Genomic DNA, 20625 nt, shown 5'->3' on the forward strand with positions numbered 1-20625 from the left:
GTCGTCGGAGTGTCTTTCTTTTTATATTTACAAAAGGATGAAGGTGTCTACAAACGGAATGCTAGCGAGCATTCAGAGGTTTGCTCGAACATATTTTTAACACGAGGAGGGAATTTGTACGGACACAACAATGAGGCATCAAGTTAATTAAATTCAAGCACTGTAAAGTTTTGGTTAGATATGTTTGCTGCTCAAACATATGCAGGCAAACTCGAAACTCCTCACAAAAACCATAAAAACATAAATGAAAAGCATACGAAGAGGACTACCGGTCTCACCCCGAAGCGAAGATCCTGGTCCCGCGAGGGACTTGGCGTTGAATCTTTCGTATAAGAGTTAAATGTAGCAAGTTGATCACATCTCTCGCATAAATGCGTCCTACTTGAGGTTTGTTGTACAATTAGGTTTAATTTTCTTTTCAAATAACGAATTAGATTGAATCGAAAAAATAATATGAATGATGGAGCTCAAGGCAATGCTGTTGAAACGTTTCCCATTAACAAGGGAGGGTCTGAAATTGAACTGTATATCCATCAAACAGGCTATGAACAGATGCTAAATTATACAAAGCAATAAGCAGGTCCTAATATTATTAAAGAAAGTTATAATTAAACAATTGGCTGATTACCAAAATAAATAAATAAATAAATAATACTATTTGTTGTGTAAACTCGAACTCAATCTCACGCTGCAGATATTCAAGAGTAGAATTTGAAGTTCTTCGCTTGAAGTATGAGGTTCCTTAATGCCCCGATCGGAGCTAAAAGCATCAGTGACACTCCAACTATGATGCAGAACTGTCATTGCAACAAGCAGCACAAAATTGTTAGTTTTAAAAACGAAAGAATGTGAAGAAAAGAAAAAAAAGTTCGCTTTCTTGAGTGCCAAGCTTACCCAATTTGCAAACCAAGAAAGGCCGAACTTCTTTGGTTTGTAGATGACAAGCCACATGATGCAAGGGAGCTGCAAAATGATCGAAAAAAGAAAGTTCAGACGTTTTAATTTACGTGGGAATAGAGAGTTATTGGAGGCTTGGGCAATGATTCCTTACATAGTATGTTGTAGGAGCAAATGCAAATCCTCCGAAGAAACCAAGAAGCCCGCCAAAGAACGGGAATGTAATTCCAACGAACAAGGTGAATGCTGCATCCGCAAATATGAGTATCGATATTATTTACATTGTTGATCACATCTCTTACAATGTAAGGACTTATGTATGAAGTCATTACAAGTTTAAGATTAAATAAACGAGCAGGAAAATGCTACTTACCGACAATCACATTTCGTGTTACGAAGCGAAGGACCAAAGATGGCTTGAATTTCATCTTCTTCAACAGAAATAATTCCGCCATGTCAAACACCGGCATTGCGTAGACCTACATATATGCATTGACGAAACTTGTTATGCAAGAAAGAACACCAACTCATCAGATTTTTTATGCAGATCATAATTTAAAGTAGTAGTGTACCTGATAACTTCCAATGACATGAACAACAACAAAGCAATTCGCAAGAACGATAAGCCAAGCAGGCTTCTCCAATGATATGAGGATATTATCCTCGACGTGGTTTCCAAACACCCAGTATCCGACGAGAGCCACAGGGAAATAGCACATTGCGACCACAATGTAAGCAAGAACGACCCCCTTCCACATTGGTTTTTTGGACGGCTTTTCAGGCGTGGAAGGAATCGTTGCTTGAATCTCCAAAACCACATTGTGGCCAGCAAAAGCAAAAGCTACGTCTCCCAAAGCACTAAAGAAGTTGAACGTATTCCCTGCAGGGGTTGAAGCCCTGGGACCATACTGCACTTGTGGCTCCACCCCTTTGTGCAGAGAAGCTCCCCAAGCAATGGTAGAGTAGCTGTTGAATTGGACAAGGAGTCACAGTTAAAAACGACATCGACTAACCAAATTCTGCAGATTAATTTGTAGGCAGACGGAATTTGAACCTTTTTAGTTTTACGCTAAATGGATTAAGAGAAGTTTCTTGATTTTTAACCGAATACAAATTACTTCGAACATGAGCATTCCAAATTGGATTACTTCGAACACGTTCATGTAAGTTTTTCTTGCCAATATGATTCGTCAAGCAGGTGGAGTTGCATATATCTTTTCAAAAACGGAATTGTTATTAGCACTTCAAAAACGTTATTCTGCACTACTCTTACTCTTCAATTTTTTACAAAGAGGAAGAGAGCGGGTAAACCTTTCCTGAGTGCAAACAGCAGATCCCTAAAAAAAATTAAAAAAAAAAGAAAAAGAAAGAAATATATATACATACCTCAATGACATGACAGCAGCAGCAAGAGAAACACTAGCAATGGAATTGAGGCTAGGAAGGTGGGAGAGAACAAAGTGAACAGATGCAAAGATCATGATGAAGTAGCTGGTTTTGATAGGCTTACAGTCGGGGCACACAGTGCTGTGAATCTTCTTCAAGGAATTGCCACCTGTAATCATATAAACTATGCAAGTTCCAAGTTCCACCATCAGTTGCTGGGGCACCACAATGTAAAGCCCTAGCTTTTCCCCAAAGGCATGTTGCCCTAACTCATGGTACCTATCAAACCTCTTGCCAGGTACAATTTCATGCATTTCTACCATCTGCCATAAGGTGTAGAGTGTAATTATCCACGAGAGAACCAGCACCGCAACTCCAGGACCCCTAGTACAAGAAACACATAAAAACTTATTAGATGGGTATCCTCTCTCTTTGTGTTAATATTACGTTTTTTTTTATTTTTTTAACACAAGATTAAGCAGTTAAGAGCATTCATCAATGCAACTCAGGGATTGTATAGTTTGTCTACAAGAGGCTATAGCCCAGGTACGTAGCTATTCAGGGAAAAAAAAAATTATATTTGTGAATGAAGTTCACCCAAATAAGCTAGTGGGTTAATCCAATTGGTAAGGCAATGTGCTCGCCTCTTTGCACTTGATTTCGAATTTCCTTTTTTGTCGATAGATGTAGTTTAGAATAAAAGAAAATTATCCCTTTAGAAAAATCCTAAGGATAATCCCTTGATTAAAACACACAGATTTGATTCTTAATTCTAACTCTATATTTCATAATATCTTTAAGATTTTCCCTTGATATGTCTCCCAGAATTCATATTAGCAACCAACGAGCCACCCTTGGAAAACATATAAACATTGATCATATATGTTATTTTCTCATAGAGATGGTGAGAAAGTAATGAAACTATATATATATATCATATATATCATATATGTGTATGTATGTATGTATAGGTTACTAACCATCCAAGGTGAGACATGGCATAGGGGAGGCCAAGAACACCAGCACCAACCATGGCAGTGACATTGTGGAATGCGGAATACCACCACGTCGCGTTCCGTGATTTCGTGATCGGCAGCCACTCGTTGATATCTAGCACCTCCTTCTGCTGCTCCTCCCCTCTAATTTCTCCACTTCCTCCCATCTTTTTTTTTGTCACAGATAAATCTCAGTGACAGCAAAAAATCACAAATATTAATCCCACAAATCTCCTTTTCCGGATGGAATTAACAAACAATTAGGTCACTAACCCAGTTCAATTACGTGACTGATTACTTGGAGCTTGTTTCCTAATTAAATTGAAATTGTGTACAGCGGTGCTAATTAACTAATATTCTGATTGAATTTCAGTCGTCCGATTGAAAAAAACCTGATTTAACCTCTTGATTTTTCCCTGCAAGAAACACAGCGGAAAATTTTCAGAATTTTTTTTCGAAAAAAAGGGCTGTGGAATCTGGAGCGTATCTTTATTCAACGAGTCATTGTATTTGAAATTTCCTGTCCCAAAATCTACAATCCTGATTGTCTTGGGACAGGTGTCAAGCGCTCGTGCAATCTGCTCCAAATTTGATGCTTGATCGAAGGCAAAGATCTTTCTAAAAGGATCAAGTCAAAGTAGGAAAGGTCAAGGGAGAGAGAGAACGAGAGGCGAGAGAGAGAGAGAGAGAGAGAGAGAGAGAGAGGAGGGAATGAATGACGAAACAGTTTTAAAAGATGAAATGCAAGACTCCCCTCACATTAGCTATTTATTCAGGAATTTACGGTCGTCAACCGTCGGAGGTTCGGTTTGGACAGCCATGCGATGTAACTGTATGCAGAAGCTGCATACACCAACCACGGAGATTCTGTTTCAACAACCATCCACGCGCTTACTGTATGTAGAAACTGCATGCATCAAACGCGTGGACGATTGTTATTAACGTTTGTAACAAAACTGTGAGTCAGTTGCAAGTGTACATCTCGCATTAGTCACCGATTCAGGAATCACAGTTGTCAACCGCCGGAGCTTCATTTAATTTGGACAGCCGTTCACGTGCTTTAAGCGTACTTGGAAGATGCATACACTGATCACGTGGACGACGGTTCAAAATATTTGTAACAAATCCAAAGCTAAAAACACTTTACTGCAGAAAATGAAAAATATATACAAAGTCACTGTGGTTTACATGGAGTGAAAGCAACCTGAGAGACATATTGCGCTAAAAAAGCATCCGATTACATAGCAGGAGACTGCCGGAACTAATTCTCTGTTGTTGTTTCAACCTTTCGAAGAGAAAATCGTCATTGTTCTTAAGATGGAGATACTCATCCATGTCAAAGCATGAACCATTTGACCCACTGAGGCGTGAGTGGCACTCATAGCTTCTATATCCTCCCACTTTACTTCCTGTATCTTCCATGTTAATTGACAGGGCGTTGATTATTCCAGGGCTCCAGCTTCCATGACTGCTAGCAGATTGATTACTTTGATCTTGCGCATTTGTCACTCCCTGAAAATCAAAATGATAAGAAGAGAACATCACGAACCATCCCAATATTAGTCGAAACGGATTTGACAGATAAGACTGCATTTCAATACTGTCCAGATGCTAGAACTTATAATCCCAAGATGAGCTAATCAGTTATTACCTGTGGTTCGTTCTTCTTCTTGCATCCTATTGGAGTAGCATCGTTACTAGTCTCCCACTGCAACCAAGGTAGTGCAACTCCATCCATCGCAACAGGAAGAGGAGTAGACAAAGCTGGACTCTGATAAGATTCGTGCTTTGTTATTCCTCCTATGCTTGAACTTGTATCGCTCCTTTCCCCATCAATTGATGATATATCCGTGTCTTCCACATTTGAAATGAAATCCTCAATGTATCTCTCTGCCTCCTCAGTCAATCGCTTAGACACTCTACCTCTGTCGTTACTCCTCTGCAAAAGTGAAAAGCAGGAGGTAAATAACAAAGTAAAACAAAGACAATAAATCCGAAGAAAGGCACAGTAACATGTAAATGTGCAGTGTGTTTCAGACAGAATGGTACCCTTCTGGTTCTTGATGGTCTGCCTGCGGCAACAATGTTCTTTGGCTCGGGAAGCAATTCTTTGACAATCTTAGAGAGCTCCCTATTATGTTGTTCCTCCAGTACTATTTCAGCTAATAAATCTTGTTTTCGTTTTTCTGACTGTCAATACATGGAAAAAAGAAAAATACGATTGTTAGTACGAGTAGCCAAACTTCTTTCAAATGAAATATGATGCACAGTAGTTGCATTCAACATTCTGGCCCAGCATAATAAACATTAGCATGGCAGTTTTGTTAGAAACTTAATTGGACTAAACTATCATTTAGTGAAGGATGAAATGTATTTGGTAACAATACAGTTTGACGTAAGTTGCAAACGTGGAAAAAACTGCTTCCTATTATTAAGGAAATATGGATATCAATTGTGGAGACAACTAACATCCCACTTATTTGATGAAACTGTTGTTAACTGACAAAAACCAACTCTCCATGATAGAGGGAAGTTGGTGAATGTTAATCTATATAAGGACTCCCTGCTTGTAAAGAAAAGTTCTGCGTTATTGGGTTCTATCACCTTAAGAACATTAAGTCTTTCAACGAGTAGAAGATATCCTTTTCTTGTTCTGCAATCGCTGCCTCAGGTATCATGTTGACATCTGTTAGTAATCTAGGAAACCTGTTAATATTATATACTCCTAGTTTTCCAACAAGTTTGGCACCCACAGTTAACATCTTCAATAAGAACCGATAATAATTTTCCCTTTATATCCATACAATCAAGGCCATACTCTTACTTAACTAAACTAAGCCTTTATAGTAACGTTAATACCTGTTCCAATTTGGAGGAGTAATTCTTCCTGGTCGAAGAAACAGCCTGAAGTACATCCTTCCTGTTAGAACGTAAATCACCAGGTGCTGAAACAGTGGATTTAGTTTTTTCGCTTGCCTGAATAAGATAATATAGAACCAAGTTTAGGAAGCATAACACAGGAAGAGAAAACTCTAAAATCAAATAGGGATGAAACAAATGTCAACAACGATCTAAAGAACGCTAAATACGGACTAGTTCAAGTTCTGTCCGGATCTCTTCCGCAGCATATCTAAGTTCTTTCTGCGTTACTTAATAAAATTCATTTTTAACATCATTGCCAGCAGGGTGCTCTACCTAAAGGGTGGCAAATAATTAAAAAATAAACGACTAATATGAATGAACTACACTGCGGTCATCATCATAACATAAAGAACTAATACAAAAGAACCACACTGGGGTGTTATCATTAGATAAGTGTTCAACATTAAACCTGCTTCTCTGAATATACAGCTCGGATAGTTTTCTCCGCTCCATTTTTGTTGGAATAAGCATCCCTCCCCTCATCATCTGTTAGGACCGAAGACTGGCTCTGAAAGGTCCAAACAAAACGTCTCAAAACATAGTTCAAAAAACATTAAACAGCATAAAATGAAAATACCAAAACTTAAAGAAGTCAGACTTACAGAGTAACCCTCATGGCACTTAAAATCTTTCTGGCTAAGAGATCTCCTCAATCCCGGTCTAAAATTTGAATCAGTTGACTTGCGGGACAAGGGTGTCTGATTGTTTCCACTAATGAAGTTCCTCGACTTAGAGGTGCTGCGAATGTGGGTATGATCTAGATCACTCTGACATTAAAAATACAACAAATAAACTCACAGATAAATAAGCGGTAGAATTACACTAATCCGACAAAGCTAACAAGGATCGTTTAATTTTAACAGTTTAAGATATGCATTATATCAATTCCTTCAATCACGATACTTGTTCAATGGCCTTATACTGTCTAAACCATCATTAATTACACATTTCTAATTGTAGTTTTAATTCGAATTAGCAGTAGTTTAAAAATAAATAGTATCCAAAACGTTTTACAATGTGCATTAAATCAAATAAATCAAAATTCAACGGGAAACTAAAAGCATAAGAACACAAATTCTCACCTCAGAATCGCTCATCTGATACCGAGCAACCGAAACCGATCGCCTTCGGCTCGAAATACCCTTACTTTCCGAAACTATCCTTCCTTCAGCTGAGTTAGTACCAGCGCTGCCCCTCACATCACCACTACCACCACCAACTCTCGGACCGTGCCTCGACACCGACCTCCCTCGTCTATGCAAGGCACTGGCAGCAGGAGTAGCTTCGGAGCTCCGCTCAACCGAGCGGCCTCGGTCGGTGGAGGAGTCGAATAGCTCGACGGCGAGGTCATCGAGGCTGATCTCCGGGAATCCCGAGCCTCTGACCGTGTTGACAAACCTCCCTCTGCTGGGAACCGGTGTTTCATCGTAATCGTCTCCCGCCGGCTTCCGCTCCGGCAACCCGCGCGAGAAGCAGCTCAGGCTCCTGGAGCGCCGGTGAGACGACTTCCGATTCGACGAAGCGGAGTCTTCCGCCGGAGCCATGGATGCTCCGATCGGCGTCCGCTTCGTCGTTGATTTGAACGCCGAGGTCGCCATTCCCGATACGAATCGAACAAAACAAAGAAAGCAAATGTTTAATCACATTTTACAAATTTGATAAATTCACATTTGGAAGGTGAAGACTTAGGGTTTGAAGGTAAGCAATTTGAAGGTTGTCAAAGAAAACGACGGATGCAGATTGTAGAGAGAGAAAGAGAGAGGAGAGAGAGCTCACGAGGTAGCTGAGAAAGTGATGTCTGAGCGAGAGAGAGGTTTAGGAGGGGAAAGATGGGCGGATAGATCGACAATTGGGGAGAATTTGAATGACGGAGTACGTTGGGTTTAAGGACTCACGTGGATTGGGCCGGACGGACATTAATTTCCAATCTTTTATTATTTTATCGACGGGCTTTTTGTTTTATTTTTATTATTTATTTTTGGATATACTGTCCTGGCAGATTGTTCCACTTGTCAATTTGTGCGTGAATTCGTCGAGAAGTAGGATTCTCACCCATCTCTCTCTTCTTTCATCCATTCATATTTAAACGATTGTAATTACGCTACGTTTACACCTTGTTTTAATTTTTTTATATAAAAAACAAGAAAAAAAGAATAGTGTGGGAGGAGAGGATAGAGGGAAAGGGATCCTCTCAGGATCCCTTCCGTTTAATTCTTCTCATTAAACAATATGGACCTTTGAAATTTAATCCAACGGCTACAATCATGGGCCCACTCTGAAAGTTATAATAATTTTAGCCGTTGAATCAAATTTCAAGGGCCCAGATTGTTTGACAATGAGGATTAGGTGGAAATAATCCAGAGATGATCTCTTTTTGGGATAAAGGAAGTGATAATAAGAGGAGAGAGAATCCTACTTCATTCATCAAATGTATATATATTTGACTTCGGTTACAAAATCTTTATTTATTTATTTATGTTTGTTGGAATCTTTTAATTTTCCAACCCGATGATCTATTTACTTAACTTGATATGGGAAAGAGATTCGTAATGGATTGAGAGCATCTCTGAATTTCATACTCGAAGCTCATATACTGAGTTAATGGGAACCGCGTGATCTAAACTGAACAGTTTAAATTATTCGATTGATTTCGAAATGTGAGATCTGAAGAAAATCTCAATCCAACTATTATAATACGAAAATAAGTGAGTTCTATCTTGAAATTTGTAATCAAATGGGAAGAATGGTGGATTCAATTCTCCTTCCTTGTTCTCCTATTTTTGAATTTTCTACTTCCTTTGCTTATCTCTGTCAATGTAAGTAAAAATTGATTTTAGTACTAATGGCATAAACAGGAATTATATTGGTGGGTGAGCTAAGCTAAAATTATTAGACGAGTCAATTTTTTAATCTTTTGTTGCCTACATAAAGTTTTATAATAGTAAACCTGAAGGTAATAATTTGAAGTAAGAAATTTATACTATGTTTCTAGATTTCTAGCTTTCAAAACTTTCAAGTAAGGATATGGAAGTTTTAATTTACAACTACTATATTAAAGTGATTAGTTTATTTAACATTTTATTTTCCTTAAAAGCAGCTTTAAGATCCAAATTTTCAATTGCTAAGTAGAATATGACAATTAAAATTCCTAAAATAGCCCAAAGATTAATATTTTCAAGCTTAAAGATCCAAAACTCTCCATATGTTATAGCCTAAGGAAGTCTTGTACTTGGCTTCACCAGTGTTTAGTACGCAATGTTTACTAAATTAAAATGTGAGGAATTATTCTAATTTCTGACTTCTCATGCGTTTACACACAAATACATAATTAAAAAAGGCTCACTGCCTAATCTATAATCCAAAACTTAAAATAAATAAAATAATAATAACCAAAAATTATTATGACATAATTTCCCACTCGCAATAGGGAAAATCAAAGAACTGAAAAAGGAATGGAAAAGTGGTTAGAGGATCAAACGCTCCCCTTGATGAATCTGATTCTTCATTGCAAATTACAAATTTTCGGATTCTTTTATGTTGATAAACGCAAGAACTTAGCTCAAGAATCGGATTCTTAATCCACATTCCCATTCCAAGTAAACCTCGTTTTAATAAATTTTATGACGAATTCAAACACTTCTCCTTGCCTAGAATTTTTTCAAGAACTTGCCGGCCCGGAAAGCGACAGTTCTACTGAATAAAGTTTTTTAATCTTTTGTTGCCTACATAAAGTTGTATGAAATGATAAACTGACGACATGTTTACATCAGAATAATCAGAATAAAAAAGCGTAATTGAGTTTCAATTATGGGATACTCCATTGTTATTCAAATACTGGTAAATCAAAAGTTTAGTGGGGCCCTTGAATTCCCTATAATTTGGCGGTAATTGAATTCCAGGTTATAAAATATGAAACGCATTGATAAATGAGCCATGAGAGTTATAAAACATGAAATGTCTGAACCAAAACAAATATAAAGCGAAGAACATAACAAGGCACAGAACAATCTCACGTCCACCACAAAACTTAAAAACTTGGGGCAAAATTCATCACCCCCATGACACTCAACCTAAATAAGCTACCACTCCTTTCGGGATACACGATTTATTTTTGCACACTGCATTTTACTTACTAACAGGAAGGGAAACGTTCACCGATGCGCCTAAATCGGCAAGTCTTCGTCTCGCTGCCTTAAGCAAGATCAACAGATGCGATGTAGGAAATCAGATCGACCACACGGCAGCTACAAAATCATCAAATTAAGCAAACAAAACGAGAAAGATTACCAACACATATAAACACTACAAAACTGAGTAAGAAGATGTTCTAGAGTAAGGCCGTGGCGTGTAAGTTAGAACACGAAGGCGGTGTTCATTACCTATATCCCCACTCGTTGTCATACCACGAGATCAGCTTGATGAAGTTATCGTTCAAAGCAATTCCGGCTTTTGCGTCAAAAATACTTGACCTGCACCATCAAGATGAAAACATCAGATTGAGTACATTGCCGCTACCAGCAGCAGACAGGCACGAAAAGATGGAGGTTCAATCTTCAAAACAAAGCCTTCTTTTCTCAATCACCATTAGAAATCGATCCTTTTTTTTCCGTATCTTAAAGAACAGACCGTGCCCCAAACGTCCGTCCATTCCATATCCACAATTTCAGACAGAAATTCAAAGTACAAAGTTTATCATTGTGTACCTGCTGTCGCCCACAAGGTCGGTGGAAACCACATCATCTTCGGTGTAACCCAGGATTCCGTTCAGTTTCCCCTCAGACTCCTCCCTGTGGAGCATCAAATAAAAACGAAAGAGAAAAGAACATCAATCGGATAACGTTGCATAGACACGGTTTGGTAGTATTTTCTAAAATATTATAGCAAGAAAACTCTTCTGTTCCCTTACTTGATAGCAGCTTTTACTTCATCATAAGTAGCTGCTTTTGCCAGCCTCACTGTAAGGTCAACCACCGAGACATCGACAGTAGGAACACGGAATGCCATTCCCGTCAATTTTCCGTTCAGGTCAGGCAGCACTTTACCAACAGCCTTCACAAACCAAAATACGTAATTAGTTTTCATGCTCGCAAGTAAATTACAAACACTCGAAAGAGAAAAAAGTGCTCACAACCGAACTATAACATCATAGAGGTTAAATATCTGTTTTTACCTTTGCGGCTCCAGTACTGCTGGGAATGATGTTGAATGAAGCTGCCCTTCCACCTCTCCAATCCTTCGAAGAAGGTCCATCAACAGTTTTCTGGGTGGCTGAATCATGGTAACAGAAAAAGCGAAATGAACATACGAAACAAAACCGAAAAAGCAGAATAATTGCAAAGCAAACTCCGACCAAGAACCCACCAGTAATGGAGTGAACTGTGGTCATCAGACCCTCCACAATACCGAATCTATCATGAATAACCTACAAAATTAAACACAATCACCGTAAGACATCAAATTCTTCCGTCAATTTAATGCCTTTGAGAAACAAAAACATATAAAATCAGAGAGATATAAACCTTCGCAAGGGGGGCAAGGCAGTTGGTGGTGCAACTAGCATTGGAAACAATATCAAGATCTTTCATGTAGTCCTTCTCATTGACACCGACAACGAACATAGGAGCGTCTTTGCTGGGGGCTGAGATGATAACTTTCTTAGCTCCACCCTGATAGTAGAACAAAGAAACTCCGTTAAGCAATCAACAAATGACCACAACACATTCACCCGAAACCAAAAACTTCAGAAAATAGCAGATAAAATGCAAGATAACCCTTCAAATCAGATGGGGAAAAGCAATTTTAATAAACAAACAAACGAATTCTAGCATAAACCAACTCCATACTAATCCAATAGTAAAAAGGGCCATAAAACAGAGAATTACATGTTATCCCGCCATAACCACCCGGTAAAAAACCAATTTCTAGCATCAGAAACTCCAAACTTCAAAACTCAATTGGAAAAAGCAAAATCTCGTCATTAACGAGAGGAATTTACATGTTACCTCACCATAACCACCCAGTAACAAACCAAAATTTTGATATTAATATGCAGCAAACATAAAATAACATATCCTATCAATGAAATTCTGTACATAAGATATATATACTACCAAATTACACAAAATTTCGAAACTAACAAATGATGTTACAGGTTATGGATATAAATCACAAAACATAAGCGTTCAAGCAAAGTTCAAAAACTGAATACGTAATTTGCCAACCTTCAGATGGGCAGCAGCCTTTTCCTTGTCGGTGAAAACACCGGTCGACTCAACGATGTACTCAGCTCCGCTCCCGGACCACGGGATCTCCACCGGGTCTCTAAACATTTTGCATTGCATAAATAACAATATAATCACACGTTCAAAAATTCTCTTACTGAATTTCATACAAAACTATACTATTTTTAGGCGGGAATTGTATAATATACCTGACAGCAAAAATAGAGACGGGCTTGTCACCAAAGAGAAGGGTGTCTGCGTTCTTCAGCTTCACATCGTTATGCTTCCAGCGTCCGTGGACGGTGTCGTAGTTGAACATGTACACCTGCCACACACACACACAAATAAATAAATAAACCAGTAACCATACTTGGTCAACTAATCGGACGGCTCAGAACTCCGATCAAATATACTTGGACGATCACGATCACTTCAAAATAAAAAGCACAAAATACAAACTATCAACGCAAAAGCAAAGGAGCCACTTGATACCACGAACTAGTAAATGAAAAGTCTTAGATTACGAGTTTGTAACCAGCTTTTAACTTATTGTAAATATATCGTTGTATTTAGAAAGTACAAATGAAAGGAAAGAAACACAACCATGTAATCGCCGGTGATGAAGGGATCGTTAATGGCGACGAGTTCGATATCCTCTCTCTGCAGAGCAATTCTAGCGACCAACCTTCCGATCCTTCCAAATCCTAATTTCCGAAAAATAATTGAAAAACCATAAATAAATAAAAATTGATAGAATCTGCATCAATTCATACGAGAAAAAAAAGGCGGGAAAGTTGAAACTACCATTGATTCCGACCTTGATCTTCCCTGCAACAAAATAAAATTTCAGATTAAATAAAAGGTCCCGTATAAATTAAATCGAATAAAAATACACCAAAAAAATAGAGAGTGTGAAAATATTATCAAACTGTTTACCCATGGGAGCAGATTGGATAAAAACTTCGAGTAAAAAAAAATGAGAGAGAGTGAGCGACACCAAAGAGATATGGTAGGTTTTATATATAAGGGCGGGGCAATGGGAGACCGGAATAGCCGGTTACTAGCATGCTGGTGGCGGTCTCTGATGCTCAATGCAGCGCCCGCGTGATGGATCGTTAGATTCGGTCGTCCTGGTAATCAGAGACTCAAGTGATTTATATTAACCGTTGCATTGTGCGTCATTATGAAAGGCCATGGTGTAGCGCTATTAGGCGCTTTCGGGAAGGTCAGGGAATCCCGGAATTTGTAATAATTTGCTTTCGTGAAGAAAAAAGATAAAAGTAGGGGATGGCTTGGATGCTACGTTAGGTTTTAGTGCACAAGTGTCTTCCCCATATTTCCTAGTGCGTTCGGGAATATTAAATCAGATCAACTTTTTATCTTTTATTCAAAGTTACAATAACAAAAACGTAATGTTAGGAATATCAAAATTTTAAATTAAAAATTTGTAAATTAAATAATGTATCATCAATGGAAGATAAGCACGTTAATCAACGTTTAAGTAATAATCTAACCATCAACAATCACATCATTTTGTTTAAAAAATTTGATCTCTCTAACATTATTCAGAACCTCATTCTACTACTAGAGGTTGGTTATATAAATTCTAGAAAGTTATTGTGTACGGTGTTACATCAAGTCTTCCGTCAACTTTAGGTATTCTATATTTTTGTTTGTAGCCTATTTTAAAGTCTTTTTAGGTCATCCTCTACCCATCTTAACCGATTTTTTCTCATCATGTTCAATTGGACCCACATTTACTTAGCCTGGTTATCATTGTTCTTAATCCTTTTTTTTTTTTCCTTTTTTTGTGTCCACGCATTCAACAAAGCATCCTCATCTCCATTATAGTCATTTTTTGCAAGTGTTGCATTTTAACCGTCTAACATTTTGTGCTAAAAAACATTGCGGATCTTATTGCCGTCCTAAATCAATCGAAATGGAACAAATCTTTTTTTAAATTTTTTTTTTTTCTGTTTTAGTTATGCAACAATTTTTTTGTCAAATTATACAAAGATATTTGGTGTGATAGACATGACGAAGTCACGCAATGAATTAATGTATTGTACACATCATCCATATGTGTCAAATTTTAAACCTTTTTTTTATATATAAAAATACTACTAAACCGTAGTTTTAGATATAATCTTAAATCTCTTGGCATTTGACCGAGAGGTTTGGTTGAGGAGAGATTCTTGGGCATGCATTGTTGCCCACATAGAGTGTTGTTACACAAATATTATTAGCATGGGGTCTGAGATCGCAATATCCACATAGCCACCAAATTAACCATCGATTTAATAAAAGTATACTCAAATAACTATATCCAAATCTTCTTCAAATGGTTCTCTAGCTCCGATGAGACTAAAAATACAAGGAGTTTCATTGTTTTGTGAAGTCAACTAAATATACCAAGCAACCAGTCGACATGATCGAAGATTTTACGTGTTCATATTTCTGTTTGTTTCATGTATATTAGCACATCATTTAGATGGTAAATTGAGTTAAATGGATGTTTCAAAGTGATTGATCACCTAATACATACATATATATATAGGCACAATTTAGCAGTATGTTCATCATTATCTTGTGTTATATATGGCAACGAACCCTTTTACCAATTATTTATGGATAGCAATTTAGAACTTGTGAACATAACATTGTAACCAACAAAACTGCCTTTTTCATGCAGTATGGATTGTGCTATTGTTAAAAAACTCAGACGTTTTATCACGTACAATCCAAAAATAATTTTTGGCCGAAAGAAACCAAAATTATCTAAAGTCTAAACAGAATAAAATATATTAATCAATTCAAAACAAGAGAAAGGATTTTTTATTTTTTTATCATTGAACAAGAAAAAGACATTGAGGACAAGGAAAGTGACTTATTGGTTGCAGCAAAATGGTCCGACACCCGAGATGATAACCTAATCCCTACTAAGTTTGAATTTTTTTTTTTTTTAAAACAAGTGATAGCGTTAATAGATTAAATTGTTAGTTAAAAGGAAGAGAGGAATTGATGGGAATTGATTTTGTACCAAGGTGCATAGTCATAATTGCTTTTTGATACTACGGTAAAACGCCATATACAACTTTGGACAATTTTTATACCTTGGCCATTTCATTTTCTAATACAATATGGCCAAAAAATTATCTATCCAATCCAACCCTTTATGAATATAACACAAACTTTCATCCTTAAGCTCAATATTTTGTCAAGTAAAATTTTATTCAGACCCAACTGTTCTCTTTCCATAACCACGAGTAAGTGGTTCAGTGGTAAATGATGGATTACGAAGCTCCCTTCAAATAAAAAACAGGAGGTCTTGGGTTCGAAACCCGCTGCTAGTGTAGAAGCCAGACTTGTGGCTAGGGGGAGGCTGAAATGCCTCTGTCAGTCTTCTCGGCCTCGGAAGAAGTGGACAAATGTGGCTTGCTGGTCCCCTTTTTTGAAGGACAAAAAAAAAAAAAAAAAAACTATGCTCTTTCCATACTTAATTTTAATATTTTTTCACTTATGAACTCTCTAATAAGGGGTCTTCAAATTTCAATTCCTTTACTATAAAGTTATAAACGCTCACTCGCTATTTCTTCAAATAGAGTATGCTAAATATCTACGGTGGCATTCCTTTTAACTTAATTACTTCATTAAACCCAATTATCTTCCTTTTTAACTAATTTTTTTTTTATAGTCTAGATAGAGCGTTTCTCTTTCTAATATTGGTAGAGGTTTGAATCTCCCTTTATCACTGGAGACTAGATCACTCACTTTGCTTAATTTGGGTATTGAGACAGCTATATTCTTGAGTCTATAACATTTAGAGAGCGTAACATGATGACAGACTGCCTTGCTCATCTAAGAAGCAGCCTTGAGTTGGAGCTTAATTACCATTTGTCGTAACCCTACTAACCTAGTATCTTAAGGCGTGTTTTAGTGACCTCACACATCAAACAATGTGACCAGATTATAACTCTTTGACTCACCTAAGATTAAGGTTCATCACACAGTCAATTACTTCCCTGCTTAGTCTACCAGGCTCGGCAAGAGAAGTAACTTTCGTGGCCTTTTCCATTCACTTCTTTTTCCATTTTTTTTTTCCTTATATGCATATTTGTTTACACTTAAATTTTGAATTAATCACTTAAATGACGATCCATGAGCATAAATAAGCACAATTGTATGAAAAAAAAAAGTGCAGAAAAAGTAAATAAATGGCCCAATAATATGTCCAACTCCAACACAAGCCATTTGGGCCTGGTGGTTCGAACCCTCCGGAGAGGAAAGGGTGTCCATCATCTCTTGGATGGTCTTTCTACACTCCTTTGTTTTCTTCTTCATTGCCTATCGGGATGGCTTGTTTAATGGTAGAAACTTGTTTTCAACTTTTTTTTTTTTTAATTGAAATCCAAAAACTATTTTTGGGAGTTCTTAAAATTTGGCTTGACTTTGAAGTTTAGTTTTTGAAAAAATATATATCATAAACTAAAAGGGTGGTGCTATTCAGATATCTTTTGTTACTTTTCATACACTCTTCTTAATTTTCAGCCGTCATAACAAATGAATTGAAGAAGATAAAAAAACCTAAACTAATGAGATGCAAAGGAGGTAAAAATAAGTGTGTGAATAGTACCATCCAAACTAAAATGGTTTTCAAATAGGGCCTTTGGTTAATTATAATTGTTTGAATGTTCACCGCATTCCGTGTAGACTTGCAATATAAACTATAACACATTCTCCAGAAGTACTTGCATCGTAAACTAATTTGAGCTTTCTTTCTTAAAACAACCACATTTTTCTTACCTGGTTTGAATTTGGAGGCTAAATATCTACTAATCTTCCCTCCATGAATCCGAGCTGTGACTGAGAGATTGTGTAGTACAGTTACAAGGCATGCATGCATGAATGACAATATTAGGTGTTTTCTTTTCCTTTTGCTTTCTGCATTACATTCTGATACCAAATCATTTTTCTCTGTGTTCACTTAATTTGCATTGATCGTCTGAACTGAACCTGGGAGCATGCGAAGCAACATACGAGTTTGAATAAAGCAAACAACTTAGTTTTTTTTGGTAGAGTTATATTTGATGTATATCCCGAAGCTTGGCGTCTTCTTGTCATTGCAATCGTTCAGACAAGCGTGACAAGAAGCCTGATGCAAGTTTCGGGAAGAAAAAAGGCGCAGCATTAAATAGGTTTGTTCTCTCTGTCTATGCAACTAGTAATGGTGAGGAGAGGATCACAAGAAGCAGCCGCGGTGAGTATAATTAATCCCTAAAGCTTGCATCCTGAGTTTACAATTCACACCCATCTAAGCTTGTTGGTAGCAGAGGTGCCACCATAAATTTAATTAGCTATATAGAAAGTAGTCACACTCCTTATAATCCCTCGCAAAGTTTAGTCCAACACCGATGTGAGACTTTTGTACTTCACATTCTCACAGCTACATACTGCTCCTTCCCCATAATCAAACTACCCAACTCTTTTTTGAAAACACACCAGAACAAAACAACAATCAAATAAGGAATTAAGAGCACATATAGCGGCTAGATATTATTTTGTATCTATAATACAGGTTGATACTATCATTGTATGTGGAATACCCACTTGTATTCGAAAGTGTGTCAACTGTATCATTTTTATGTGTTTAAATAACATTACTTATATTCAGCAGAATAAAAAATTAAATGAACTAAGACAGATACCTAAAAAAGAGGCTCAACAAATAACAAAGAGCTAGGGGACATTCATAGAAATGTAGGAAAACAAACATCCACAATGCGGTGACTGATTTGTATTTTTGTGCCTTGAAAGAAACAAAGGACTAAACACCAACCCAAGCAAATGCTTATATTCAAGGGTCAAATGAACCAACCCAAATGGCTTGTTCTCAGAATGGCCAACATCCCATATTCTGAAAGTATGGCCCCTCTGCCCTGCATGCTAAGTTCATCTCCAACCGAAGGAGGACCAGAAGTCTCTATTTAGCTCTATAGTCCTTTAAAAAATTATATTTTAATGAACAATATCATGTCATACTTTATACAATCTTCAACCGAGGGGGCCAAAGGATCATAGGCCAAACATAGCTTTGTGACAAAAAACCATCTCCAACCGAGGGGGCCAAAGGACCATAGGCCAAACATAATTTATTATTTCAGTTTAAAGACTACAACAACTTAAATTTAAAAACCTACACTTGTTTGAGAGCTTCCCCTCACACTATATTCCGAGACCCATCTATAAGCCCTACAAAGAGCTTCATCTTCTTTTCGGGTCCAAGCCCTACCTTTCGTTGCATATGTGGCCATTTGAAAATTATTGAAAAAAATGAAGGAAAGATTATTGGAAGAGGTAAGACAATAGAATGTGAAGAATTGAAATAAAATGAAGTAAGATAATATGAAATGGTGAAAATTATGTGAGAAATGATGTATGAATGGCTTAGGTATTTATAGGAAAAAAAAAATAGATTTTTTTTTAAAATTTTTTCTGAAAAAAAAATTCAAATCCAACGGTAACCTGGCGTCAGCTAGCCATTGCTAGCTGGCGTCAAGCTGATGCCATGTAGCCGTTAGGTTTGAAAGTTTGGGCCTAATCGGGGCTGGCTGGCTGGCTCCTTTGGGCCAGCCGGTTGGCCTGATTTGGTAGTTTTGGCCCGGTGGGGCCCACATGCCCTTTGGCCTAACCCTCGGTTGGATACGGTTTTCGTGTCATTTCAAGCTATTTTTAGCCCTATAAACCTTTGGCCGGATCGGTTGGAGATGGCCTAAGAATTCTGGGTTCATGAACCACGCCCCTCTCCTTCTCTTACTTATCCATATCATTCACATTTCAAATCAAAGATATCTGCATCTACTGATTGTGAAGTTTGGTCACTTGGACCCTTGTGTTGAATGAATTATAACCATGTATTTTGCTCCATTTTATTTTGTATATTATTTTATCAACAAAACAATATATCTTATGATTTATGTAAGCATATCCCCAATAATTTGTTTTTAAAAAAAAAAAAAAATTGTATTACAATAATTTAGAGGAAATGGAGTTTCAAACTCAAAAAATAAGGGTAGAAACTCAATACCCTATCCACTAAGATATTGGATCACATGCAGGGCTGATTCCCAATCATGTAACCCTAGATGCAACTATAAGTATAAAAGCTAAGCACCAATATATTTTAAATATGCACCATTAGAATGTTTTTTACAGATTGTGAATGAAAAACATACATGGAAGTGGTGGCTAATCTAGTGTAAACGGCATTCCTTTTCAATCCATCGCATTTTGGATTCAACCATTCTTCTATCCTCTAATGTAACTTAGAATAGTAATATCGCTTATAATTTAAAAAAAAATCATACATTCGAACACAATTTCCTGAAAACAATAACGATTCTTACGTGTAGTCTAAGAACAATACATTATATTGAAAGAGAAGAGAAAATCATTTTGTGATTCATGAAACTAATGAGATCAAAGTCTGGTCAATTAATTGAAATTTAGGGCATGATATATGGTAGGAAAATATATGACATGTGGGTCGTAAAATTGAAGGGTATATAGAAAATGAAGGGAAACCTTCGGCCCGTATGGATCGTAGGCCAATCAGCATCGAAGAACAAGAACATAAACACATGGTCACATGGCCTTGCACATGAAGATCTCGTCACTCTATAGAGCACGACAAAAATACTAACTTGGGAAAACCATAACTAGTATAATAACGGCGTAGACTTTCTTATTATTGAGAGATAATTGGAGCAATGGTCCTTTAATCAAAGTTTTGATACTTGAATTAAAAATTCATGAGTATTAGTCCCTAAATTTATATTAATGTGGAGCAATAATTCTTTTGGCCAACTCCGGTTTACATTTTTTGCCCTTTTAAATCCTTTTATTTTGATGGAAGTTGTAATGGAATTAGCGAAAATGACTTTTGCTCCACATTATAACAAGTTAAATGACCAATACTTATGAACTTTTAATTCAAGGACCAAAACTCTAATTGACCCAAACTTTAGCACCATTTCTCCAATTTTCTCTATCAACTATTACATTGTCTTCTAATTAATTTTTAAATTTCGATAGAGCTTTCATTTTGTTGTTTTTGGTTCTACAGCCAAATACCAGGCATGCACATTGTATACTTTAGGATCTACATATACATTATACATATGAGATATGCCAAAGGCAGTCGTTTA

General features: G+C 37.0%; 3 protein-coding genes across 3 annotated transcripts; all 3 read right to left on the bottom strand.

Annotated features, from left to right (window-relative positions):
- Positions 1-698: 698 nt before the first annotated feature.
- LOC137709695 (lysine histidine transporter 1-like) lies at positions 699-3331 on the bottom strand. The gene is made up of 7 exons (XM_068448678.1): positions 3264-3331; positions 2284-2667; positions 1470-1863; positions 1271-1376; positions 1052-1143; positions 895-963; positions 699-797 (listed from the first exon to the last, which is right to left on the bottom strand). Exons 1-7 carry the CDS (start codon positions 3314-3316, stop codon positions 699-701), a joined length of 1197 nt encoding a protein of 398 aa, XP_068304779.1. The 5' UTR covers positions 3317-3331.
- Positions 3332-4409: 1078 nt separating this feature from the next.
- LOC137711637 (uncharacterized) lies at positions 4410-8029 on the bottom strand. Its single transcript, XM_068450891.1, has 7 exons — positions 7283-8029; positions 6803-6967; positions 6610-6708; positions 6138-6254; positions 5328-5468; positions 4930-5217; positions 4410-4790 (listed from the first exon to the last, which is right to left on the bottom strand). The coding sequence occupies exons 1-7, from the start codon at positions 7796-7798 to the stop codon at positions 4500-4502; spliced, it is 1617 nt and encodes a 538-aa protein (XP_068306992.1). The 5' UTR covers positions 7799-8029; the 3' UTR covers positions 4410-4499.
- Positions 8030-10100: 2071 nt separating this feature from the next.
- On the bottom strand, positions 10101-13409 carry LOC137710676 (glyceraldehyde-3-phosphate dehydrogenase, cytosolic-like). Its single transcript, XM_068449773.1, has 12 exons — positions 13358-13409; positions 13226-13249; positions 13025-13125; positions 12631-12746; positions 12422-12521; positions 11720-11866; positions 11562-11622; positions 11371-11468; positions 11107-11249; positions 10904-10987; positions 10580-10669; positions 10101-10444 (listed from the first exon to the last, which is right to left on the bottom strand). Exons 1-12 carry the CDS (start codon positions 13359-13361, stop codon positions 10393-10395), a joined length of 1020 nt encoding a protein of 339 aa, XP_068305874.1. The 5' UTR covers positions 13362-13409; the 3' UTR covers positions 10101-10392.
- Positions 13410-20625: the final 7216 nt, after the last annotated feature.

This window comes from Pyrus communis, chromosome 12 (genome assembly GCF_963583255.1).
Source record: "Pyrus communis chromosome 12, drPyrComm1.1, whole genome shotgun sequence".
Classification (NCBI taxonomy): Eukaryota; Viridiplantae; Streptophyta; class Magnoliopsida; order Rosales; family Rosaceae; genus Pyrus; species Pyrus communis.